The sequence below is a fragment of the Muscardinus avellanarius genome (assembly GCF_963383645.1).
Source record: "Muscardinus avellanarius genome assembly, chromosome: 4".
Taxonomy (NCBI): Eukaryota; Metazoa; Chordata; class Mammalia; order Rodentia; family Gliridae; genus Muscardinus; species Muscardinus avellanarius.
The window spans coordinates 101,979,227-102,005,643 of NC_137789.1; the positions used below are offsets into that span (position 1 = coordinate 101,979,227).

Genomic DNA, 26,417 nt, shown 5'->3' on the forward strand with positions numbered 1-26,417 from the left:
CCTGGCTATTCTAATTCCAGTTCATCCTCTCAATTTTTTCATCTGTGGGTGGGGTGAGCAGTCGTGGCCCTGATGATCATTCTGTGGGCTCTGTGGCTGATGTTGATAATGAGGCCTGGGTAAGCCGGCCATGGTGGCGCATGCTTGTAATCCCAGCTCTTGGGAGGCTGAGACAGGAGGATCATGCAGGTTCGATGCCAGCCTCAGCCAGCTTAAGAGACCCTGTTTCCAAATATAAATAAATAAATAAATGAGGCCTGGGTAGCAGAGGCTGGGTATTGCTTTTGTTTGGCACTGGGGACGAACCCAGGAATGCTTTAGGACTAATGTACATCCCCAATCCTTTTTATTTTTTTATTTTGAGGCAGGATTTGGCTAAGTTGCCAGGCCAGCCTTGAGCTTGAAATCCTCCTACCTCAGTCTCCTGAGTAGCTGAGATGACAAGCGTGCACCACTGCTATTCTTGATGAGCCCAAGGAAGAAAGGGAGCAGAGCTTACAAAGCCTTCTGCACAATGTCTGGGAGCTGAGCCCAGCTAAGTTCCCTAAAGAATGCCCACATACACATTTGTGTCGCCATCATCAGACCCTCGTGGACAGGCACCAAGGGACCTGCATCTCAGAGAGCCAGAGCCACGGAGCCACTGAGCATGTGCAGCCCCCAGCACTTCTACTTAAAGGTGGGGAGGGACCTTGTGGCTGTGAGCTGCAGTATCTGTGACACTCATTCCTTGCACTTCACAGGACATTAGGCAGCCACCAGCTCTGATTGCACTGGGCTCAGAAGCAGCCAGCAGGTGGACCAGGCAGCAGCCCTGAGGATGCAAGAAAGCCTGGAGGCTGTGCACAGCTGAAGTCCTGAGCTCCTGTGCCTTTTATTTCTCTGGGAGTTTGAGCAAGGACCCGAGGATGAACCCTCCTTTGGGGCCCAGAGTCTCACTGGGCCCAGCCCAGGATCCTAGCTTTGTGACCACTCCAGCCCCCAGCAGGTGGGACAGCACCCAGAGCAGTGTCTCTACCCTGGAGCGGCTTCCACCTATCAGCTCCACGGTAAGCCTGGGGGAGGATGTGTGTGCAGGGAGTCTTCTCTCCCCACTTCCTGCCAGGGAGATAGAAAAGGTCTGCTGTGCCTTGGGCATGTCATTGGACTTCTCTGAGATTGCCCTACACAATTGGCTGAGAGAGGAGGGCATAGGCAATGTGGTCCCCTACAGAGAGCACTGGAGAAACAGAAAGACCAGCTCTGGGGACAAGGGGCTAGAATGGTGCTACCGCTTCTGGCTCCTAAACTTCCTTTCTAAAGGGAATTCTTTCTTCCCTCTCTGGCCAGGTGTCAAGGTCAGCCCCACCCAGTTGTGCTATGGGAGAACACAACTTCTTCTTTGAGCCTTGATAGTGGGTATCTTAGAAGGGAGGAACTCACCCAGGAGTTGGCTCTGATTTTTCCTTCTGGATAAGTAGGGTCACCCAAGCCATATCCCTGCTGTTCAGGAACACGTCTGTTCTACCAGCCTCTAGCAGGTAATCTAAGCCAATCATAGGAGCCATATATCTATGTGTGCAGGGGCTTGGGTTCAACTTTAGGAAGAGCTGCAATTCCATGCCAGCTTGGCTTCTAGCTAACTGTGGGTACAAGTGCTTTGGCACAGTGCACTTTAGTTTTCCCTCCTACTATACTGGGAACCCCATCTCCTCCGCCTCTTCTTCCTCCCTCTTTGTACTAGAAATTGAATCCACGGGCATTTTTCCTCCACTCTATATTCTCAGTCCTTTTTAATTTTATTTTGAAACAGGTTTCTCTAAATTTCTGAGGTTCTGGATAAGTTGCTGAGGCTAGCCTCAAGCCTGTGATCCTTCTGTTTTGCCTCCCAAGTATTGGGATTACAGGCATGTACCACCCCAGACAGCTCCTATCTTCTTATTATTATTGTTATTATTATTATTATTATTATTATTATTATTGTGTATTTGTGTGTGTATGTGTGTGTGTGTGTATTGCTAGGGAATGAACCTAGGGTCATTCTACCTCTGAGCTACACTCCTAGCTTGCTTTATTTATTTATTTATTTATTTATTTATTTATTTTTGTGGCACTGGGGATGGAACCCAGGATCACTCTACCTCCAAGCTACACCCCCAGCCCTATTTTTTATTCTTCACTTTGAAACAAGGTCTCACTAGTTGTAGAGGGCCTCACTAAGTAGCTGAGGTTGTCTTTGAACCAGGATCCTCCTGTCTCAGCCTGCCAAGTACTGGGATTATAAGTGTATGCCACCATGCCCGGCCCTTTTTTATTTTATTTTTGGGAGTACTTGGGATTGAACCTAGGGGCATTCTACCTCCAAGCTACACCCTAGCCCTATTTTTCATTCTTTATTTTGAAACAGGGTCTCACTAGGTTGCGGATGACCTCACAAAGTTACTGAGGCTGGCCATGAACCTACGATCCTCCTGTCTCGGCCTCCCAAGTACTGTGATTACAAACATGCACCTCCACACATGGCTTCCTTTTTATTTTTTATTTTGAAACAGAGACTCGCTAAATTACTGAGGGTCTGAGTTGCTGAGGCTAGCCTCAAACCTGCAATCCTCCTGTCTTATCCCCCTCCAAGTACTTGCATTACAGGCATGTACCACTGCACTGGGACCCTAACTTTTTTTTGAGAGCTATCTGAGGTGGTAAGGGATAATGTGATAACTTAATTTCTTCTCCCACAGGCAGCTGGGGCTCAGGCCACTGGCCAGATCCCCTTTCCCACAGTGGATGTTCCAGACCACGCCCACTACACCCTGGGCACCGTGATTCTGCTGGTGGGACTCACAGGGATGCTGGGCAACCTGACCGTCATTTACACTTTTTGCAGGTACCTGGCCGGTGGGGCTGGGCCCAGGGCAAGGAGGATGGTCAGCCATATGAAGACAGGGCAGAACACAAGGGCAGGAACAGAGGCCAGGGCCATGTCTTTGGTGGTCTCAGGTTCAGACTTTGATCCTCACAGTCAAGAAAGGGGGAAAAATGGTCCAGGAAAGCTTAAAGGGAACATGCTGATTGCCCTCTGTGGAGGGCAGGTACCCCTAGGGCCCTTGGGTTTCTGCCAGTTCCACCCTACTCTCAGTCTGCCTCATCATCACCTGCCCCAGGGGGTGTTCTCCTTACCTTGGGCACCAGGGTCCTAGTCCTCAAGCACCTCAGGACCATCCCTGGTAACCACTGAAGACATCCCTCCCCACTGCCTGCCGGCTGGCAGTGAAATAAACCTAGACTTGGATCCCCTGGTCCCCTGATTCCACCACCAACCAGTGGAAGGACTGAGCGTGCTGCTTGTCCCCTTTCACCTCACGTTTCTTTTCTGCTAAATGGAGTCACAGTTTCCTTCCCAGAGTCCAGGTGAGGATTAAGTACATGTTTGTGCATGGCATGGCAAAGGAGTGCTTGAATCCTGGCTGAGCACTTATGAGAATCATGACTGGGAGCAAGTCCTTCATGAGCGAGGGTCTCTGTTCTCATCTGGAAAATGGGTGCAGCAGTGCCTCCCTCGGCGAGTGACAGGACATGAGGTTTGCAAAGGTGCCTGGCGCTGAGTCACAGTCATCAGCTCCTCTAACCTTTGTCACCCTGAGGGTGAGGGCTGCAGAGACAGCTGTGCCTGGCAAGCGCTGGGCCACACAGGACACTGGAAGAGGGAGAACAAGGAGGGAGCTTGAGGAGGAGGGAGACGCTCACAGGGAGGCAGTCAGAGCATGCAGCAGGAGCCCGGGGAAGCCGCTGCGCTGCGGACCGCGGCCTGGAGAGGAGAGGTTTGTCCAAGGAGAGAGTGTGAGTCACATAAAGGGAATCCAGAAGGTGAGCAAAGGAAACAGAGGTGAATTGAGAACCAGCCTCCCCACGAGGCACGCTGTTTTCCAAGACACTGCTCCACACTTCACTCTGTGGGGAACTGCCTTGGGGGTCACCCTCAGCCCACGCTGTGGGGTCAGCCGCTGCTCGAGTGGTTTCTGCTGGACAGAGGACAGGTCTGTGGCCCAGCAACCCTACCTATCTGCGTGCACACCTGTGCACCTGTGTGTGAGCACATGTAGGTTGACATGCACACATGCACGTGAGTACACGTGTAGGTTGCAGCCTGTGTGTGCATGTGCAGTGTGTGCACCCATGTAGGTCATGGCACACACATGTGCACAGTGTGTGTGTGTGCGTGTGTGTGCGTGTGTGCGTGTGTGTGTGTGTGTGTGTGTGTGTGGCATGAGGGAAGTTCTTCCCAGTTCCAGAGGTGTCAGGAAGCACCTCGAACTGCTTACGACCCTCACAGGAGCAGAGGCCTGCGGACGCCAGCAAACATGTTCATTATCAACCTGGCGGTCAGCGACTTTCTCATGTCCTTCACCCAGGCCCCGGTCTTCTTCGCCAGCAGCCTCTATAAGCGGTGGCTCTTTGGGGAAGCAGGTAGACACTTGCACTCCCTTAGGCTGGAGGGAGGAGGAGGGGTTTGACACAGCGATGCCCACACATAGAGGGGGCCCAGATGAGCTGGTTCTCTCCTCCTGGGTAGTGTGGGCAGATGCCCTCAATCCCATGAGTGAGCCAGAGGGAAGGTCTGGTTCTGGCTCTGAGCCCTCCACCAGTCTCAGCTAGATATGGTGAGTGAACTGGGAGGAGAGGGCTCAGGCCTGCTTTCCTGCGAGTCTACACCATCCCCAGCCCCTCCTTCCTTTGGGCACCTGACCGGCCCCCTCCCCATGGTGACTTGGGGTAGGGGCTGTGCCCACAGGCTGTGAGTTCTATGCCTTCTGTGGGGCTCTCTTTGGCATTGCTTCTATGATCACCCTGACGGCCATCGCCCTGGACCGCTACCTGGTGATCACACGCCCCTTGGCCACCATTGGGGTGGCCTCCAAGAAGCGGGCAGCACTTTTCCTGCTGGGCGTCTGGCTCTACGCCCTGGTCTGGAGTCTACCACCCTTCTTTGGCTGGAGTAAGTGGGCTGGTGGAATTTGGGGAGGGGCAGATAGGCCGGGAGGGGCTGGTTGTTCAGGGGGAGGTAGGTGAACTTGGGTGAACCAACTCGCAGGGTGCCCAGGGACCTCCCGAGCCTCAAGTCAGATGGGCATTTGGGGCCAGGTCCCAGTAGCAGCAAGGAAAGCAGGGTGCTTCATCTGAGGCCCCCTTTCCCCAATAAAGGGGTGTTGGGTGGGGAAAAGTGGCAGGTATATGCCACAATTTGGCTACTGTGAATTGTGCTGCTATCAACAATTCTACTCAGATGTAAAGAAGAACCAAATTATGCCATTTGCAGGAAAATAGGTAGAACTAGAAAACATTATGCTAAGTGAGATCGGCCAGTCTTGGAAAGTCAAGGGTCCTACGTTCTCTACTATGTAGAAGCTAGAAAGAAAATAGGAAACAAAAGGAATTTCAGGTAAATGAAGAAAAAGACCAGTAAAATAGTTGAAGGTCATTGGGAGTAGGATATAGAGAGGGAAAACAGGAGGCTTGAGGAAGGAAACAGTTCAAATAATGTTATGTCCATATTTGAAGTATCACTATCAGTGTCACTAATATATATGGGGAGGAAGGAGAGGGAAGCAGTGTTGGATGTGGAGGGAAACACACCAAGTGCTGTGTGCATTGTTTCAACCTCACTACGATGTATAATTATAATCCACCAATAAGAGGATTTTTTTAAGCCGGGAATGGTGATTCATACCTAAAATCCCAGTACTTGGGAGGCTGAGACAGGAGGATTGCAGATTCACAGTCAGCCTCAGCAGTTTAGCAAGGCCCTCTGCAACTTAGTAAGACCATGTTCAAAAATTTAAAAAGTAAAATAAAACTGGGAGTATAGCTCAGAGCCCTGGGTTCAACCTCCAAATCTACACACACACACACACACACACACACACACACACACACACACTCGAGTCGAGTGTGGTGGCAGCACACACCTGTAATCTCAGTACTTGGGAAACTGAGAAGAATCACAGGTTTGAGGCCAGCCTCAGCAACTTAGTAAGACCCTGTTTTAAAATAAAATAGAGGTTGTGGTGCAGCTCAGAAGTACAGTGCCCCTGGGTTCAATCACCAGTACTGAGAGGCAAAACAAAACAAAACAGTGGCAGGTACTTTTGATATGAGGTTTGCAGTGAGACTACGCAGGGGCTGGGCTGGGTGGCCTAAGTAAGTAGGAGGGAGCACAGCAAGGTTCTAGCTTTACTGGGGCAGGAGCCTTGGGGTGCATGACCCTGGGCCACAGGGAGGCCTCTGCTTCTGTCTAGTACAAAGAGCCGCATGGGTTTTGCCAGGTGCACCCTGAGGTGACGCCTCTGCCAGTGTCAGCTTGGAAAAGTCCCCACAGCCCCAGTTGCCTCCAGTTTCTTCAACGCACTAGGCTGGGTAGGCGCTGTGTTAGGAACCCCCAAAGCCCATATACAGAGTGCCTGCTGGGAAGGAGGCCCAGGCAGTGCTGTAGAGAAGGCTGAGAGCCTGCCCGGCACCCAGGCGCCTACGTACCCGAGGGGCTGCTGACCTCCTGCTCCTGGGACTACATGACCTTCACGCCCTCTGTGCGCACCTACACCATGCTGCTCTTCTGCTTCGTGTTCTTCCTCCCACTTCTCGTCATCATCTACTGCTATGTCTTCATCTTCAGGGCCATTCGGGAGACAGGCCGGTGAGTGCCCTGCACGCGTGGAGGAGGGAGGAAGGAGGACAGACCCTGCTCCACCCTCCAGAGTGCTCCCAGCTCCAGGGAAACTAAGACAAGCTGAGCACACACACACTGCTTATGCACTGGGGGTATTTAGTGAAGCCTCCAGAGACAAGCCTTTGAAGGTGGGGGCTCGTAGGCACGGCTGAGGGGGTCAGAGAAGGCAGAACCATAGGAAGGCAAGTGAGGCTCAGCGTGATGAGAACTGTCTGGAAGTCAGAACTGGCTGCACAGGACGGGATGACCCTGCCCGAGTGCCCCAGGGATGGTCCAGGAGGCTCCACACAGTAGCCGTGATTACCTAGGGCCTGCGAGGGCTGCGGCGAGTCCCCAAGGCGGCGGCGGCAGTGGCAGCGGCTGCAGAATGAATGGAAAATGGCCAAGATCGCCCTGCTGGTCATCCTTCTCTTTGTGCTCTCCTGGGCACCCTACTCCACTGTGGCCCTGGTGGCCTTTGCTGGGTAAGCAGGTGCTAAGGGGTGGGGCAGGGCTAAAGGCGTGGGGACCCTGGGTGGCCTCTTCCTCCCAGCCATCCTCACACTGAGTCCAGCTGGAAGCCTTGCTCTCTTCCTGTTTGAGATACTTTACCCCAGGGCCTTGTCTAGTTCCTTGAGGCCCCAGGGCACAGGTGGGGGCTCAGTCTCCAAATCCAGCCCAAGGGCCTACCAATTCTCTTTAAGTACACAGGTCTCTCTGAGCTTCTAAACCCCTCTGCCTAGGCCAGGGGCACACAGCCAGAGGTGCTACTCATCTAAGAAGGGGTCCCTAAGAGCCTCTCTCTAGTCCTGCACAGCTAGAGTCTGGGGACTTTGGCATCTGCAGCAGCATGGGTGTTGGGCAGAGACCATGGAGGCTGGGAGCAGCTGGTGGTGTTGGTAGGTCTGAAGTTGGTACAAACCCCTCCTGCCTCAGACTCCAGAAGCACTATTGTAACAGTGAGAGCTATGAAACCTTAGAAGTGTTTGGATACAGACCTTCTTGGGCAGGGATGGCCTGGTCCTCTCTAGGGGCCTACTATGAGGTTTCTCTGAGATGACCAGGGGAGCCATGGGCATCAGGATAGGGGTGGGAGTAGGGTGGGAAGAGCTCCCCAGAAGGTCTGAAGACTACATTCAATGGGGGGGGGGGGCACTGGAGGTATTGCCGGGAGCACAGATTCCAAGGGCCAGTGGGATCTGGTGACGCTCCTCTAGCCAAGCCTAGTGCATCTTCCTCCCACTCTTAGCCACCCCCAAGAACTCTCCTTGGAACTGTTGGTCCCTCCCTTCGGGGCTGACTTAGCTGTGTTGGGTTGGGCTGGGCTGAGTTTGGGCCTTGGCAGGGTGTGGCCCAGAAGAATAAGGTTGGTGGGGGGAGAGCCAACTGAGGAAAGTGAGCAGGGATCCCATGCCTTCTTTGTCCTAGGTATGCGCACGTCTTGACACCCTACATGAATTCGGTTCCGGCCGTCATCGCCAAGGCCTCTGCCATCCACAACCCCATTGTTTATGCCATCACCCACCCCAAATACAGGTGCATTCCTCCTCCAGGCCCTGCCAGTGGGCACAGAAGGCTTGGACCTGCAGATGGGGACAGAAGCCAGCCATCTGTCTGGTCTCTTGTATGTGAATTGGGTGGGGACCATGGTGGCTGGGAGCAGACAGTGCTGTTGATGGGTCTGGAGTTGGTATGACCCCTCCTGCCTCGGTGTCCTGGGAGCTTCATTTGGAGAGATATCAGGGCTTATTGGGTGGTGTCCCATCCTAACTATGGGGTATAGGATGTAAGTCACAAGGCATTCAGGTGGCTGATCAGCAGTGCTGCCCTCCAAAGACACCCCTCAGAGAGTAAGGACGCCCCAGCAGGAAGTGCTTGTCTCCACTGCAAAGCCCCGCAGGGACGTAAGGTAGCCGTGGCCAGTGCATGCTCTGCTGATAAGAGTCTTAGCAAGGCGCCTCTCCTACAGGTCCATTGGTATTTCATTTAGCCTGGTGGTATCTGTCACTCACCACCCTCCTAAATCCAGCTGCAGGACCAGAGTGCTCAGCAGTGTCCCTGGTTCCCATCCCAGAAACATGGCTTGAGCCAGCCCCATAAGGGCTAGAACCAATGTCCATCTGACTGAACCACTTTCCCTTCACACCCACAGCCCAGGGTCTGTCTGTCCACAGTCCTGGGAATCTGTCGGTCTCCTTCTCCCAGCATCTATCTGTCCATCTGCATTACCTCCCATGATTCCCAGTGTCTGCCTGTCTGTTCCCTTCACCCTGTATCTCTCCGTCCATTCACCTTAGCCCTGTGTCAGTCTGTCTCTCCTCTCCCCTCGATATCCCCTCATTCTAACCAGGTGTGTGGTCCCACAGAGTGGCCATTGCCCAGCACCTGCCATGCCTGGGGCAGCTGCTGAGGGTGTCGAGCCAGCACAGCCACCCCTCCCTCAGCTACCGCTCCACCCATCGTTCCACACTGAGCAGCCAGGCATCTGACCTCAGCTGGATCTCCGGAAGAAGGCGCCAGGAGTCTCTGGGCTCCGAGAGCGAAGTGGTAAGGATGCTGGGCTCTTACCGACTGGCCTGGTAGTGAGTCCAGTCTAAATATGGTCTCCCAACTCTGGGTCACCTTTTCTTTCCATGCCAACACCATCCTTAGAGCCACAGATTGGAAAGATGAGGGTTTCTGGCCCTGGATGGGCATCGAGGGTCAAAGCAAGAGCCAGCTTCGGGGCCCTTGTGCCTCAGCACTAAGCCTCCTTCTCCTGGGGGCCTCGAAGAGCCAGAGGAGGCAGAAGAGGAAGCCATGGAGGCGAGGCTTCGAGCCTCAGCTTACCATGTCCTCACTGTGTGAGCTGGGGAGGGTTGCTCACCACTCTGAACTTCTGTGTCCCCTCAAAAGGAGAACAGTTCTCTCTCTACCTAACACTGGCCAAGGGCTCATGGTGTACCCACGAGAGGGTGCTGACTCCACAGTTGATATCATCCCTCCCCAGGGGCTGGCATTGTGGTGCCCCCAAACATCCCCAAGAAAGCTTCCTGGGCTCCCATTTCTAGTCATGGCAGGCTCCTCCTGCCTATTGGCACTCTAAGGTTCTCACCAAGAACCATATGGACAGACCAGATAGCCATCCTCTCCCACTGCCCCATCTCTGGGGGTCTCTGTGGAGGGGCTAAGGAGGAGTTTGCAGGGGTCCCTTCCTTGTACTACTGTAGTGAAAATATATAGAATTGTGTGTGTGTGTGTGTGTGTGTGTGTGTGTGTGTGTGTGTGTAAGAGAGAGAGAGGGAGAAATACTGGAGACGACTGAATCCAGGGGTGGTCTACCTCTGAGCTACCCCCCAGCCCTATTTTGTGTGTATAGTATGTGTGGTACCAGGGATTGAACCTAGGGACATTCTACCTCCAAGATACATCCCAAGCACTTTCTAGTTTTTGTTTTGAAACAGTCTTGATACGTTGCTGAGGCTGTCCTCAAATGTTCTATCCTCCTGTCTCAACCTCCCAAGTACTAGAATTATAGGTACAGTATTTCATACAGTATTGCTGCCGTGCACTGCTAAAAAAATAAGTTAATCTGATAGCAGAGGCTTAGACCCTTGTGAAGACTACCAACCCACCCCCAAATCTAAACACTTACATGTCCATATACATACAGCACACACATCCTGGCATGGGTGTGCACCAGTTGGAGTCTGGTGATGGCGACCTGGCGTGTGGTGGCACAGGCTCCCCACAGTCTGTGAAGGGCTGGAGGAGCTGAGGGGAGAGGGGGGAGCACGGTGCAGACTGTCCTCTCCTCACAGCTGCTCTTCCTCCCCCCCAGGGCTGGACAGACACCGAGGCAGCTGCCTCCTGGGAGGCTGGCCAGCAAGCGAGTGGATGGTCCCCCTGTGGTCAGGGCCTGGAGGACGAGGAAGCCAAGGCCCATCCCAGTCCTGAAGGACAGGAAGTGGAGACTTCCAGCAAGGTAACTGGGCCTGGAACCTGCTAATCTGTAAAGGGCTGGGAAGTGGGGGCAAGCAGCTAGGGAGCAGCCAGGAAGGAGGGCTTGCACTTGTGTGTAGACCCACCTGCCCCTCCCTAGACAGTCTAGATTTCCCTGTGCCTGCCTGGGGGTCTCTGTGTGGCCTGTGACTGTTCTTGGATGTGTCTGCGTGTGACCAGTGCTGCTGGCTATACTGCCAATGATGGACAAATGGCACGTGTATAAATGCGTGTATCCATGGAGGTCTGAGGCCAATACAGCATAACTTGCACATATGTGTGATGGTGGGCCTGGTATACGTTCCTTGTCACCAGGACACATGACTGAGCATCCCTCTGTGTCTGCTCTGTGCTGTGTTGTGCGTGTGACCAAGTGTGGACAGTACGTACCTCTCTATGTGACTTCTTCAGGGACATACCTGGGGGGAGGGGGCTACAAGCTGCGTATGTGCTCACCACAAACGACCTGAGATCAGGATGTCACCCAGAATACTTGTGGCTATTAAAAGAAGGCCAGCTGTCAGCCCAAGTGCCTATGGAACGGAATGTCGATGGCGATTAAGGAAGGCCATATTCTGGAACGCTGAAAATGCCGCGGGCACAGGCGCCCCGCAGCAGCCCCCCCCCACCCAGCTGACAGCTCCCTACCCTGCCCTTCTGTTGGCCCCACATGACACTCCCCAGCCGGCTCCTGAGCACTCTTGGGCTTCCCCATCAGGCCGAGGAAGGTGTTCCTTCCATTCACGCTGCTCCCCTGTGTGTCCACAATAAGGGAGCCCAGAGCTGCTCCCAGCAGCTGGGGTATCCCCACCTCCCCAGCACCCTTCCAAGGAGCACACACCGTGGCTTTGAACCCAAGCACTGTGCACAGCCATGGAGACCAGTGCGGAAGCTGGCAGTGACCCCCTAGGCTGGCTGAGACACTGGGCAGAAAGAAAGGGCCATCAGCAGTCACCTAACATGCCTGACAAGCACTGCCATGGAGTCCTGAGCATGCAGCGTGCTCAAAGGGGAAGGTGGAGGTGAACTGGGGATCTTCAGCCAGCCAGTGGGGAATGCTGAACTGTCCTGGTCAAGGAAATAGCCTGTGTGAATGCAGAAGGGTGCAGGGAAGGAAATTCCTCATGTCCTGGAATGGATCTCTCTCTGTCCCACGGAGCAGTCAAAGGGACCCAGGAATGGCAGAGGGATGTAGGAGAAAGGAAGAGGGGCAGGAGGTGGTAGAGTCTCTAGCTCTGACCTTGGGAGACAGGGAGGAGCTTGGTCAGTTTTGCAGGTGGCCTGGACCCTCCAAGGTGTCTCAGGAAGGCCAAGTTGAGTAGGGTAAGCATGCAGAGCAAAGCTTCCAGAGAAAACTGATACCCTGGACCTGGCAAGGAGTGACCTGGTTAGAGCAGCAGAGTTCGCACCCATACAGAGCAGTGCACAGAACAGATGAGGCAGAGGATGAGCGTTTGGAGGAACTCGATTCAGAACTGGGGAGGGAGCTTGAGAGCCTAGGAGACATCCCAGACAGACTTTAGCAAGTGGCATTAGACTTTTTCAGCTCCTTCTCTGATAGGTGGTCCTCAAGGAGCTCCCCCCACCCCCCGCCTGTAATCCCAATACATCTAAAATTCCAATACTTCAGAGACTGAGACAGAAAGATTGCACGTTTGAAATCAGCCTCTACGATTTCGTGAGACCTTTGGCAAATTAGCAAGAATTTGTTCAAAATAAAAAGAGCTGGAGGTAGAATGCCCCTGGGTTTAATCCTCAGTACAAAAAGAAGGAGGAGGAGGAGGAGGAGGAAGAGGAGGAGGAGGAGGAGGAGGAGGAGGGAGGAGGAGGAGGGAGGAGGAGGAGGAGGAGGAAGAGGGGAGAAGGAGGAGGAGGAGGAGGAAGAAAGAAGGAGGAGAAGGAAGAGAGGAGGAGAAGAAGAGAAATAGGAGGAGGAGGAGGAGGAGGAGGAGGAGGAGGAGGAGGAGGAGGAGGAGGAGGAGGAGGAATAGAAGAAGCAGCCTATCCCAAACTGGACTGTGACCTGGCCTTTCCATGCAACCTCCCTTCACTTCTCAATGACCCCAAACATAGAGGGTCACAGGGAGACAGCTGACTCTCCTTGGGATGTTCCTTGGGCTAAACAGATGTATACTGTTTGTTTTCAGACCAAGGGACAGATCCGCAGCTTGGACCCCAGACTGTAGGATGCACATTGGTTCTTCCTTTCTTCCGGGACACATCCAGCCTGGTCACATTCCCCAATGTGAGGACAGACCCAGGATTGCCCTGTGAGCCTGCAGGCTTTGATTGTGACCCCTATGGCCTGTGCAGCTCTGGATTCACAGCCCCCACCCCAGGTCTCCTCTCCACACACCAGATCTCAGCACAGCAGCCATACCCAGGCTCAGTCGGAAGAGTGTATACACGGATCGGATCGTCTGACTCCCCAGAAGCTGCGCGCTTTGACTGTCCCAGTGATGACAATGGCGATGGCTCCAGGGAACACACCAGCGAGCTATGAGCCACGTGTCTTGGCCAGTCTGTGTGCCCAAACTGCTCATTTCACTGGCCCGGGAAATTCAGCCCTGCATTTGTATCCTGAGAGCTAAAACAGACCTCACTTTGTGCACCAAAAACACTTCCTCACACGGGCTTCTCCCTCACCCTGCACTGTATCACACAGTCCCCCTGCGGCCCGCACTCCTCACACATGGGCTTCAGCAGCACGCTTCTCACAGGAACCTATTTACATGCACACCAAGCACGTGCATACATGCCCTGCCCCTGGGTTTGTTTCCTATCAGTAGTCTAATTTCATTCCAGGGCTGTACGGCTCTGGCCGGGTATAGAAAAATAAAAAGCAAAGATCTCTTCTGATAAACATGGTATCTACTAGCTGGTGCTATGATAGGGCCTGGCCTTGTCACTTCCAGCAGATTCTTTCCTCCCCTCTGCCATCCCCCACCTTGGGACTCTCAGTCCTGAAAGACCAGCTCAAAAGGCAGGGGCAGAGTGGGGAAGGAGTAAAGAGCAGGCACGGCCCCAATGAGCTGCTGTGCTCCGCCCAGCCTGTGGGTACCAGCTGCTCTCCAGCTGGCTTTGCTCTCCCAGGGGAGGCAGATAGAGAGAGGCTGGCCTTCCCCTTTAAGAGCATCCTCCCGTCACCCTCCCTTCTCTCAGAGGCAAGCATCAATCAGGCTGGTGGCAGAGTCAAGAGAAAGAGCTTGTGGCTCCAGGTACAGTCTTCCCCCGATGGGCGGTGCAGAGTCTTGCTGCCAGGTCCTCCCCAACCTGGCAGGACAGATACCCCTAAGAAAGAGACAAGGCTGGAGTTAGGGATGGATGGCATGGAACCTGGGGTAGCAGGGGATGGTATGAGAGGGGACAGGGTGCTGATCTTCTGGGCCAGGACAGGCACCACACCCACGAGCGCTGCTATTACAGAATCATTTTTACAGCTGGGCAACCCCAGGAAGACCAATTACTGGTCTCCTGAGCTGAAGCTTTCCCCAGACCTGCTGGAGGCTGAGCTCAGCCCTAGGTACCACCAGGACTCACATTGGATATGGCACAACTCTGGTTCCTCCAGGAAGTACAGAATAGCAAAACCCCTGCCTGTGTGTAACACAGGGTTGACAAGGAGAAAAGCACACCGCTCCTTCCTGGTTTCTCGCATTTGCTGTTTTTCTGGCCTTGGGCAAATTATCAAACACCCCTGTAACATGGGCACTCCTACCAGGCACCCTGCATGTGCCAGGCCTGGAGTATGATGCTGGGGTGCAGCCTGCTAGAATGTGACTCAGACCCAGGCCTGCACAGAGTCCTCAGAGCCCAGTCCAGGTGAGGGCCCTCGGGGAGGACCAGTGACCAGCCAAGCTGGTTATTTTTCCCAAACCTCAGTTTTCAAGCTGGTGAGCCAGAGTGAGCCTTACTCCAGACCACATGGACCCCAAGGTCTCTCTTGGGGTAAGGATTCTAGGGACATCTTCTTTTTTTTTTTTTTTTTTTTTTTTTTTGCGAGTCTGGGGATGGAACCCAGGGGCATTTGACCTCCGAGCTACACCCTCTGCCCTATTTTTTATTCTTTATTTTGAAATAGGGTCTCACTAAGTTACAGAGGGCCTCACTAAGTAGCTGAGGCTGTCTGCAAACAGCAATCCTCTGGTCTCAGCCTCCCGAATGCTGGGATTACAAGTATGCGCCACTATTCCCAGTTGGGACATCTTCATTTTTGCAAAGACCACATTGGCAGGAATCCCAAGGGGCCAAGGCCCCCACCCAGGACACAGTGTCTCTGGGGTATGGGGTGGACATGCCACACACCCTCTCCCTCCCTGCCCTTCTGGCCCTGTGCCCTAGCAGCTGATGGCATCTCCTCCCTGCCCCTGCCATTCCTGCGCAAAGGGCAGGAGGCCTGGCGTGCAGCGCTGGCAGCTGGAGCTTTCCATGCTACTGTCAACTTTTCCAGGGCACAAATGAGACAGGACAGCCAGGAATAACCAACTGGGCCCAAGGGTCTGGAAAGGGTGGGCCTGCCCTAGAGCTGCCTCCAGGCCCTGTGCCAAGGGAGGAGGGCAGGGGCCCAGGCCCCAAGGCCAGGGCTTCAGGAGGCGCCTGCAGCTGCTGGAAGCCTGTTATCTGGCATGAGTCTCAACCTGGAGTTAGCCCAGGTTCCAGTGTGGCCTGGGTCCACTCCCTGTGTGACCTTGGAGCTCCTATGGGCCAAGGTGGCAGTCTGTAAGGACCCCAGGGATAATGGTGTAAAGAACCCCATGCTGAGCTTAGCCATGTCCACAGGGGCCACCATTACAGGATCATTTTTTAACAGCTAGACAAACCCAGGAGGACCAATCACTGGTCTACTAGCTAAAGTTTCCCCAAGGTCTGCTAGGAGCTGAGCTCAGTCCTAAGCACCACCAGGACCCACAATGGGTAAGGCAAAACTCTGGTTCCTTGCCAGGGAGCACAGAACAACAAAACTCCCACCCAAGAGAGCTCAGCTGCCAATCTCCTGGGCCACAGGTGGGTCCACCTAGCAGAGAGTGGGGTCTGTGCTCTTCAGGGCACAGAGGGAAGGAAAGAGACAAGAGTATGTCATTAACCTGGTCAGTCCTCCCTTCCTGCCCCCTAGGGGGGGGGCCTAGGTGCCAGACACCCCTCCCCAGAGGCTATATTAGCTGCGTGAGTCACAGTGGACCGGGCTGGGAGGCCACAGGCGGGCGGGCACAGTGTAGGGTTACAGTCCATTTATGGGCGCAGCAGGGGCAGATATCTGTGTCGATGGCATTCACTTCCAGCTATTCTTAGGAGTCTCCCAGGAGCACCACACAGCCTGGACAGGCAGCAGGGGACAGAGCAGGCAAGGATAGAGGTTGGGGGGTCGGGCAGGGGCAGAGGTGCAGGCTGGAGAGGTGGGTGCCTGAGTCTCCTCTTACCCTGCTGTTTCTACCCTTTGCAGACACCAACATGTCTTACAGCGTGACTCTGACCGGGCCTGGTCCCTGGGGCTTCCGTCTACAGGGGGGCAAAGACTTCAATATGCCCCTCACTATCTCCCGGGTAAGTGCATCCTGCCCACAGCCTGGCACCTAAAGGGGTGGGGCGTGCTTAGAAGAGGGCACACCAGCCTGTCTGTCTGTCTGTCCATCCTCCCCAAGACTCTTGGAAAGTAGAGTGTACCCCATCCCCAGTCTGTGAGCTGGTACTGAACTGGTCCCCTGGCTGTGGCCAAGGCCAGTGTTTGCCCACCAGAATGTGACATCATGAGTGGGTGGCGGGTGTTGAAAGCAGAGAAGGACATGCTGAGTCCGCAGGATGAGCAGGCAGGTGGACAGAGAGTACAGCGTCTTCCTGAGCCTTTTCCTGGCAGAGCAGGCCCAGGGTGCCCCCAAGCCTGGCTTCCAACTGGGAAGCAAGCGACTGCTTTGGGGAAAGCTCAGTCCTTGAATAGAGAGGGCACTTAATGGGCAGACAAATGGGATGGACAGATAGACTGCTGCCCTGCGTCATAATGTGGAGCCAGGCTGACTTGGTTTCTGAGCTCCAGCACCCTCTCCATCGTGGCCACTCTTCCCCCTGCCTCGGTGGGTCTGCTGGAGACCTGTCGCTGGCTGGCTCATGGGCCAGCCTGGTCTGCCTGCCTGCCTAACACCTTGCTGCAGTGTCTGTGGTGGGAAAAGCAATGTCTGATGTGGGTGGTACAGAGCATCAGTTTGTGAAAACAGCTACTGCCCAGAGAGGTTAAAAAAAAAAAAAAAAAGGCTAGACAGACATATTGAAGAGGAAAGGAAGAGGGACTTCCTTTTAACTACAGCTGTGGTCCCACCATGTTGGCCACTGCCTAGAACACGGTTGGTACCTAGTCATTTGTCAGTCCTGGCAGATCTGGGACTGCAAGCCCCCAGGCTCTTGGGCTGTCACTGGAGGGCAGTGGGTGGTCAGGGGTGTCTGGGTTGCATCTGCCAAGGAAAAGCACCTCACAGTTTCTTCCCCAGGCAGCAAGAGACAAGCCTCGTGCCTGGGGTTAACCCCAGGTAGGTAGCAGGGGAAGGTCTGGGTGGTGCTTGGCAGAGGAGTCCTAGTTTTGGAAACTGGCATGGGTCCTCAGGGAGACAGAATGAAGCTCCAACCAGGGCTACCTTGGAATACCCCTGGAGTGGCCTTGCCCTCCACCCTTCATGCAGAGACCAAGAGTTTCCAGCCCTCCAGGCCTAAAGACCATAGGATCAAACACCGCCATACCAAAAGACACTCAGAACCTTGTACACCTTGCTTGATGACATGGTGCCCTGCAGCTATACCACCCTGGTCCCTAAAGTGCCTCCACCCCCATGGTCACAGGTTTTCTCCCCAGAAGGTGCCCCCACTCACTCTTCCATCCCTGGGACTGAGCCTGTGTCTCCCCCAGCCTCACCCCACCATAATCAAGGCTTGCCACTGCCCTTCCTGTGGGTGCAAAAGAGCCTCCAGGATCAGGGGCACCCAGGATAGCCAATGACCTCACACAGGACCTATGCACCACCTGGCCCCGGATGGCCAGTGGCTTAAATGACAGCACAGAGGCCTTAAGCTGGACGGCAGGAGGAATGTCCTCTCTCGGGGAGGGGGTGTACTGAGATGTGCTGGAGCCAGTGACTGGGGGGACTTTTAAAAATAGAAGCCAAGCAGGGCACTGGGGGATAGGCATGATGGCCTCTTGTCTTCCTTCTGGAATACACCCAAGTCACCTGGGTTGGGGAGCAGGCTCGGCTGGACCCTGGAGCGCTCCCCAACAGTTGGCGTCCCTTAAAAAGTACCACTGGTGGGCTAAGGCTACCATAGCCTCAGGTGTCCAGGCTTGGTGCTGCTAGCAAGATGGACTCCAGGGCGTGGCACTTCCTGCTGGGGCTCACAAGCCCTTCTGCACCAGAAATACCCCACTCAAAAAGATGCAGGGCAAGAACTCGCTGGTGGAACCCCACTCCCACCCTTACATGACCCGCTTCTCACAATGGGCTGGCGGACACTGCCTGGCCTCCTGGCCTGAGCCTGTGCCACATGGCACTGCGGGCAGCCTTGGAGACGGGGTCTGGCCAAGGCAGAGCTTGCTCCTTCTCAGCAAGAGCTGGGATTACCAACTCACCTCAGGGCCTGCCCAACTGAGGTCCCATTTATGCATGAGATAGAGGTAGCCATGGGTGGGAGTCCTAGGGTAATGCGTAGCTGCCACACCTGCTCCCTAGCCTCTCTGACTAGAGACTATAAAAGCCAGGCCCCTCCCAGCAGCAGGGGAGTGCTATAGCCCCTCCCACCTGCCAGCTGGGCAGTAGCTCCAGTACCCAGTCCTTCCCTGCCCACAGCCCCTGATGCATGAACGCATCAAGTAGGGTGGCAGCAGACCCTCAAGACCGCCCTCCTGTGTATCTCAGCCTGAGGACCCACAGAGAAGGGGGTTTAGGAGGGAAGATTCAAAGGATGGAGGATAAATGCCTTTATTTATCCTGGACAGGTATAGTAGGGCCTGCAACATGAGCTGCCTTCTCTCTCCACCCTTCCCACCCCAGCCAGTTCTCCAGGAAGGACCAGCTCCAAAGGCCCTGCTCCACTCCGCCCAGCAGCTGGCCAGAGGCTAGGACCTTGTTTTTTCATGTGAGCTATGCCCCTGATTTTGGGAAAGGCATGTGCTTTCTTACCTATAAAATGGGCCCTTTTGCACCAGGAAAGTCCCCCTTAAAGAGGTACAGGGCCAGAACTCTCCGGAGGACGTGACAATGCCATCTACTACATGAGAATACCAGTGTGATAAAACTTCCCACCTGGCTGCTTGCAAGGCTGAAAGAGAAATGGGTGCTCCTGGGCCTCTGCAGGGCCTGCCTTTTGACTCGAAGTCTCCTCCCACCTTACCAACCCCACCTGGCAGGCACCAGCCCAGAGGCCTCTGTCCCTCTGCTGGTTTCGGTTTCAGTATTTATCGGACTTTCCCAGCTAAGGTGGGGAGGTTGAGAACAGAGGATCCCTGGGGAGAGGCGTGGGGAAAGGCCAAGACTATTCTGGGGTAGCTGTGCAGGCAATTCCTGGAATTTTGAGGCCGCTGGAGCACATCTCACTGTTTCTCCGGCGCCTATCAGTGCTGACAGGCTGTGGCTGTTTATAGCCAAGCTGAAGGTCAGGCAAGCCTCTAAGACCTCCTTGGTTCTAGCTATCAAACAGGGGAAGATAAGCAGAAGATAAGAGGGCAGTCACAGCCCAGGGGAATGATCCTTAGAGCTGCCTTGAGGGCTCTGAAGGAATTAGACACAGGTTGGTTAGGTTCAGAGAGGAGGCCTTGGCGGCGCCTGGACCAAGACTCAGAGCGAGGGCAATTGTCTGGGCAGTCCCAGGGCAACCTGAGACAGAAGGGCAGAGGGGCGCAGAGCCCTATGGGGACAGCCCTCCATCCTGGGACAGCCTCCAGCTCTAATTCACTGAGTTTCTTTCCCTCTCTTTATGGCCTCCTCTCACCCAGGGACTGCCTAGCTGCAACTGTCCCACAAGTCCCATCTCCAGCCCCACCTTCCATTCCCAAGCCCAGCTTCTCCACCCTTCTGGAGCCAAGCTCCTTCTCTACCCATGGACCCACCCTAGGAGGCATGAAGCTGGCTTGGTTGAGGGACATGAGAGCATTTTACTTACCACATCCAGAAGAGACAGACCCATAAACCTGGTCAAGAGAAGGAGAAGAGCCGGGACATGGTGGTACACACCTGTAATCCCAGTACTTGGGAGGCCGAGATGGGAGGATCACAGGTTTGAGGGTAGCCTCAGCAAATTAGTGAGGATCTCAGCAACTTATCAAGACATTCTTTCCAAATAAAAAATAAAACGGGGTTTGGGGTGTAGGTCGAAGGTTGAACATATCTGGGCTCAACTCCCAGCACTGCACTCAACGTGAGCAAGCAGTGGAGGAGGGTATCATCAGCCAGAGAGGAGCAGTGACAGCCCCCTCCCCTGGCTTTGTAGCCAGGTAGGGACTGAGGCTGATGGCTGAGTGTGAGATGATGGAGCTAGGACCTGGGAGTTTTCTCAGGGACGTCTGGAGGTGAAGAGGCTGGGCTCAGGGCAAGGGTAGAAGAGACTCAGCTTATTTATCTTATTTATCAGCCAGGGTGGGGTTGGAGAGTGGGGGCTGTGGGGAGACAGAAGGTTTGGTGAGGCCCAGGGGAGGCCCCAGGGGAAGCCAGATGGGAACCCTGGCACCGTGGTAATTTAATCGCATGACGTGAGACGCACTTAGGGCTTCAGGGGAACCCCTGGGGGTTGGCAGGAGCTGTCAAAATTGGCCTCTTCTTAGGATCCTACCTGCCCTCAATGCCAATCTGCCACACCTGGCAAATCCAGAAGAGAAGGAAGGTACCAAGAGGAGTGGCTGGAAACTTCTGCAGAGCCCAGGGAGGCGGCCAGCTGCCCCCCTGGTGCCGGTGAGCTGGGAGGCTACGAGGAGGGTCAGAGCTTGCACTTCGTGGATTTGCGTTCCCCTCACATTTTTCTCAGTTCTGCTTAGATAATCCCCTGCTGATGATATAGTCCTCATGGAGCTTCACACCAAAGCAGCCTGAGGCCCAGCTCATTCTAGGGTCACACTTTTGCCTTGGCTGCCTCCCTTCTAGGCACACCCAGGCGGCCCTGGCACATGTGATTTCTGTGCTACCCTCAAGGGGGCTCAGGATCATGACCTACCAAGGTAGAAGGGCTCCTGTGGGTCAGGTGACTGATAGTGACCTCCAAACACACAGCGCCTGGCCTCAGTGCCTCCACTCTCAGGTCTTTGGCTCTGCTCAGGTTTGAGGCTCCTGTCAAGAGCAGGTGCAAAACACTTGTCCTAAGGGTGATTTTTAATGCTCAAAAGGGAATAGAGATTTTTCTTTAAAAGCCAGACACAGTGGCACAGGCCTGGAATCCTAGTACTTGGGAGGCTGAGACAGGAGGATTACAGACTCAAGGTAGGCCTCATCAACTTAGCAAGATCCTGTTTCAAAATTAAAAACTAATGCTGAGCATGGTAGCCCAATACCTGGGAGGCTGAGACAGAAGGATTGCACGTCCGATACCAGCCTTTGCAACACAGCAAGACTCAGCAACCTAGCAAGATCCTGTTTCAAAGCAAAAAATAAAAAGGGCTGGGGTGTAGCTCAGAGGTAGAATGATCTTAAATTCAATTCCCAGTACCACACATATCAAAAATAGGTTTTAAAAATTAAAAAGGGGTGCTGAGAGTGTAGCTCAAAGGAGATAGAATGCACCTGGCCTCAATCCCCAGTACCAAAATAAATAAATGAATAGTGATGGAGGTGTAGCACAGAGGTGTAGTGCCCCTGGGTTCAATTCCCAGTACTAAAATAACTAAATAAATAAGCAGACAAATAAAGCCAGGCACGGTTGCGCATGCTAGTAATCCCAGCATTTGGGAGGCTGAGACAGGAGGATCATAGGTTCTCAGACAGCCTCAGCTACTCAGTGAAACACTCCGCAATTTAGTGAGACCCTGTTTCAAAATAAAGAATAAAAAATAGGGCAGGGGGTATAGCTCGAAGGTTAAATGCCCCTAGGTTCCATTCCCAGACCTGCAAAAATAAATAAATAAACAAACAAACAAACAAAGAAAAGAAGAAAAAAAAAGCCAGGTACCATGGCACACATTTATAATCCCAGTATTTGAAAGACTGAGATAGGAGGATTGAAGATTCAAAGGTAGGAAAAGAGGGTGGGGGGAGACAAGACCCTCCAAGAATTTGGAAGATTTGAGTCTTTTCTGGGATAGAGTCAATGTAGAGAGAGAGCAATGGAGAGTCAGATGAGATGTGCAGGTGCAGCATAGCTGGACTACGTTTGGCGGGGGGGGGGAGGACTGGGGATGGGACCCAGGAGCATTCTACCTCCGAGCTACACCCCCAGCCCTATTTTTCATTCCTATTTTGAAGCAGGGTCTCACTGAGTTGCAAAGGGCCTCCCTAAGTACCTGAGGCTGTCTGAGAACCTGTGATCCTCCTGTCTCAGCCTCCCAAATGCTGAAATTACAAGCATGCACCACCATGCCCAGCTCTGGACTATACTTTTCATAAACCCTAGGCTCAGTCAAGAGTCCCAGGATTCTACTCCACTACCCCAGTGAAAGGGAGGGGAACTGACAACCTTGGCTGCCTTTAGGGTCCCTGCCTCCTTCCCACCTCCTTTTCTTTAAGGGCACTTGGGTAGAATAGAAGAGCGGCTCCCTTTAAGAGGATAGCTGTACCCCACCCCCACCCAAGGGACATTCAGCCTGCTGGGGCAGCCAAAGGCTAGGCCAGCTGTATTCTGATGGGCAGACACAGGTGCAGGGAGAGAGGCGCCAGAGGCGGGCAGGGACCAGCCCGACAGCTTCCTTCTGGGGTATTTGGCTACTGACCAGACCCCAGGGAAGCTGAGCTCTTCCCAGGATCAAGGATCACCCCAGCCCACACCTGAGGATGAGGGGGAGCCAGGCAGGACAGGTGAAGGAAAGAACTTGCAGGATGTCACTGAGGGGCTCTGACGCAAGGACACCCTCTATGGCACGCAGCAGCCTCTAGCTGGCCCAGCACAGCCTCCTTTGGATATTACTGTGGTGCCCTTGCTTACACGGTCATCATGAGCTGCCGGGCATTACTCTCCTGCCTGGCAGTGTCCCTCCTGTGGTGGTGGAGCTTGCCCCTTTGTGTGAAATTCACAGCTGCTTCCCTTCTCCTGCCCCCAGTTTTCTGTGAAGGGGACAACCCCTTCTCCTTAGATGGTTAGAAGTATCTGGGGTGTCCTTTGAAGGCAGTTCAAAGAAAGTTGCAAACATTAGTGGGCTTCCATTCAGGGTGAATTTGGCAATGCCTGTACTCTCCTAGTGGACTGCCCACAGCACATGGGTGATCCCTATGGCCTCCAAAATAAGATGGGTTGATAAAACGGGATGAATAAAATGCTGTGTTAGAACCATGGTGGTGGCTACTTGGGTGTTCCTGGTGGAATTTTTTTCAACTTACTGAGATCCTATTTCAAAATAAAGAATAAAAGCCGGGCATGGTGGCGCACGCTTGTAATCCCAGCATTTGGGAGGCTGAGACCTGGAGGATCACGGTTCGCGGACAGCCTCAGCTACTTAGTGAGTCCCTCTGCAACTTAGTGAGACCTGGTTTCAAAATAAAGAATAAAAAATAGGGCAGGGGGTGTAGCTCGGAGGTTGAATGCCCCTGGGTTCCACCCCCAGACCCACACACACAAAAATCTAAGTCTAGCATGGTGGTGTATGCCTGTAATCCTATTATTTGGGAGGCTGAGAAAAGAAGATCAGAGGTTCAAGACCAGCCTCAGCAACTTTGAGAGACTACATTTCAAAATTAAAAATAAAACAGGGCTGGGGTATAGCTCAGAGGTAAAATGCCCCTGAGTTTAATCTCCAGTAGAATAAAAGAGAAAAGAAGGAAGGAGGGAGGGAGAGAAGAGAGAAGAAGGGAGGAAAGGAAAATGTGCATAACTAATCTTTGGGGATAGCATAGCCTTACATGGAAAGCCAGAAGGGCAAGTGGATTTGCTGCAGGACAGCCCAGCTTGTCCTCAAGTCCCCTCTCTGTCGAGGAAAGTATTTCATTTTTCTTCATTTTTTTTTTTTTTTTTTTTGGTGGTTCTGGGAGTGGAACCCAGGGGCTTTTCTACCTCTGGGCTACACTCCCAGACCTATTTTTATATATTATTTGGAAACAGGGTTTCACTAAGTTGCTAAGAGCCTTACTAAGTAGCTGAGGCTGGCTTCGAACCTGTGCAATACTCTTGTCTCAGCCTCCCAAGTGCTGGGATTACAAGTATGCGCCATCACGCCCGGTGTTGATGTTTATTTATACTTTGTTCAACCTCTGCACTTCTGTCATTAAAAGAGGCTCCCTAGCCGGGTGTGGTGGCGCATGCTTGTAATCCCTGTGCTTGGGAGGCGGAGACAGGAGGATCACGCAGGTTCGAAGCCAGCCCCACTGTTAACAAATAAAATATAAAATAGGTCTGGGAGTGTAGCCCGGAGGTAGAAGGGTTCCTAACCCATGTCTCCATGGCCTTCTGGGGTCTTTAAAATGTTCCATGGGTTTGCAGGGTTCAAGGGTAACAGTAAGCAATCAGTATAACAAACAGCCCCCCAAAAATCTCAATGGCCCAGCACAGTGAAAGTTTATTCCTCTTGTGTGCAACATGCTATATGATGCTCCTTAATTATTTCTCCTCCAGGCAGTGACTATAGGCTCCAGGTCCCTTCCAGTTAGAAGCTCAGCTGACCTCCTCTCCATCCTCTGCATTTAGAATCATAAGAATGGTTGCTAGGGTTGGATCTGGAAGTGATGTGCATTACTCAATCCTCATTCCACTGGCCACAGCTAGTCCCATGGCCACAAGCAGATAAAAAAGCACTAGCAAATGTGGTGGCCAACTGCTAGGTAGAGGAACTGGGCCTGGTAGCAGCCGGGACTGGCCACAGTGAATGGAAGACAACATGGTGGACCTCTATGAGATATTCTAGGTGACTCTTCTTTAAGGACCGGCTCATCCTCAGGACCAGTCTCCTTCTGCTCACCCCTCTTCTGCTCTCCAATCAGATCACACCAGGCAGCAAGGCGGCTCAGTCCCAGCTCAGCCAGGGTGACCTTGTGGTGGCCATCGATGGCGTCAACACAGACACTATGACCCACCTGGAGGCCCAGAACAAGATCAAGTCAGCCAGCTACAACCTGAGCCTCACCCTGCAGAAGTAGGTGGAAGCTCCCCAGTGCTTGGGTGTGGGTGTGGGCATGGGCATGGGAGTGCAAAGAGGGGTCAACCAGGAATTGCCTGGGCCTGGCCCTGAGCTACAGAGCTGGACAAGAAGGACCAGACCCAAGTTATTGTGAAGACATTGCTACTGGCATGGTGGTACGTGCCTGTAATCCCAGGATTTGGGAGGTTGAGACAGAAGAATCACAGGTTCAAGGACAGCCCCAGCAATAGCAAGTCCCTCAGCAACTTAGATTTTGTTTCAAAAATATATATATAGGGCTCGGGTAGAGCTCAGAGGTAGAATGCCCATGAGTTCAATCCCTAGTACCATAAATAAATAAATAAACAAACAAACATTCTTCCTAACTGGATGTGGTGGCGCATGCCTATAATTCCAGTACTTGGGAGACTGAAACAGGATGATCACAGGTTTGAGGGCAGCCTCAGCAACTTAGCGACACCCTATGTCAAAAAAAAAAAAAAAAGGTCTGGGTGTATAGCTTAGCTATAGAGCACCTCTGGGTTCAATCCCTAATAACACACACACACACACACACACACACACACACACACACACACATTACTATTTTACTTTATAGATAAGACTCAGAGAGGGTGGCATGGAGCTCCCAGCACATGGGCAGTTGAGGACTTGGAAACCAGGATGGTCCACGCAGCCTCCCAAGGACATGGCACAGGCCCCTGAGTGCTGACCCGAGTGCCCCAGTGATTCCTCCATCCTAGTCAGGTTCAGTGCCTTCCTGGGAGAGACCCAACCAACAGAGTAGACAGCGAACCTCAGGTCCTCTATCCTGGCTGCCTGGTCTCTCTTGCTGTCCCCAGCCCCAGCCCTGCACAGGCAAGAGCTCCTGGCCCAGGCACAGCTGTCCTGACTTGGTCCCATTTTTTATTTATCTAGGTCGAAGCGCCCCGTGGCCATCTCCACGGCAGCGCCCCCGATCCAGTCCCCTCTGCCGGTGATTCCCCACCAGAAGGTAGGTGCTGACTGTTGGCAGTGGAACCCACCCTCAGCCACAGTACCTGGAGCGCAGCCCCAGCCCCTGCCTCTGCTGAGCCTCAGGACAGCCATTCAGGCCCCCACGAAATACAGTGCCACCACCACAGACCTCATGTCTGGGCTGATAGGAAACTAGCTTGGGCAACAGCATCCTCAGAAGATGGGTCATCCTCCCAGCCAGGCAGGGGGCAGGTGTCCAGAAGGTGCCAACCCTCATCTGATGGAGAGACTGATGGGGCCCCAGCTTGAGCCAGCTACCCCAGGAGGCACTCCCAGTCACGCAAGGGCCTGATGGCCCCCAGGCTCCTCCCCTACATAGCCCTCTTCCTCTGGTTTCCACTCACTCACTTGCCCTGTCATCCATCAGAAATGCAGATGTGGCCTTAGAAGAGGCATGTCTGGTCACAGGGGATGGCAGAGCCCTGGCCCAGATCTTCCCAAACTCCCTCAAAGCAGCTCAAGCCTGCAAGCCCAAGGGCCTGACCCAAAGCTTGGAAGCCCCAG

At 53.6% G+C, this 26,417-nt stretch overlaps 2 protein-coding genes across 12 annotated transcripts in view; both read left to right on the plus strand.

Annotated features, from left to right (window-relative positions):
* Nucleotides 1–908: 908 nt before the first annotated feature.
* On the plus strand, nucleotides 909–13,163 carry OPN4 (opsin 4; the record flags this gene model as incomplete). The annotated part of the gene is given in 12 exon segments (XM_080694790.1): nucleotides 909–1,049; nucleotides 2,718–2,863; nucleotides 4,278–4,303; nucleotides 4,306–4,443; nucleotides 4,769–4,972; nucleotides 6,496–6,667; nucleotides 7,009–7,164; nucleotides 8,108–8,215; nucleotides 9,046–9,226; nucleotides 10,500–10,643; nucleotides 12,808–12,842; nucleotides 12,974–13,163. Coding segments are annotated over 12 exon segments (1,641 nt in total).
* A 2,945-nt stretch (nucleotides 13,164–16,108) lies between these two features.
* Nucleotides 16,109–26,417, plus strand: part of LDB3 (LIM domain binding 3) — a gene marked incomplete at both ends in the record, with an annotated part of 67,378 nt that continues 57,069 nt past the window's right edge. For all 11 annotated transcript variants that reach the window (XM_080693758.1, XM_080693761.1, XM_080693764.1 and 8 more), the window contains 3 exons: nucleotides 16,109–16,201; nucleotides 24,739–24,890; nucleotides 25,815–25,890. In XM_080693758.1, the coding sequence (XP_080549884.1) occupies nucleotides 16,109–16,201; nucleotides 24,739–24,890; nucleotides 25,815–25,890 (321 nt within the window). The remainder of the gene's footprint in view (nucleotides 16,202–24,738; nucleotides 24,891–25,814; nucleotides 25,891–26,417) is intronic.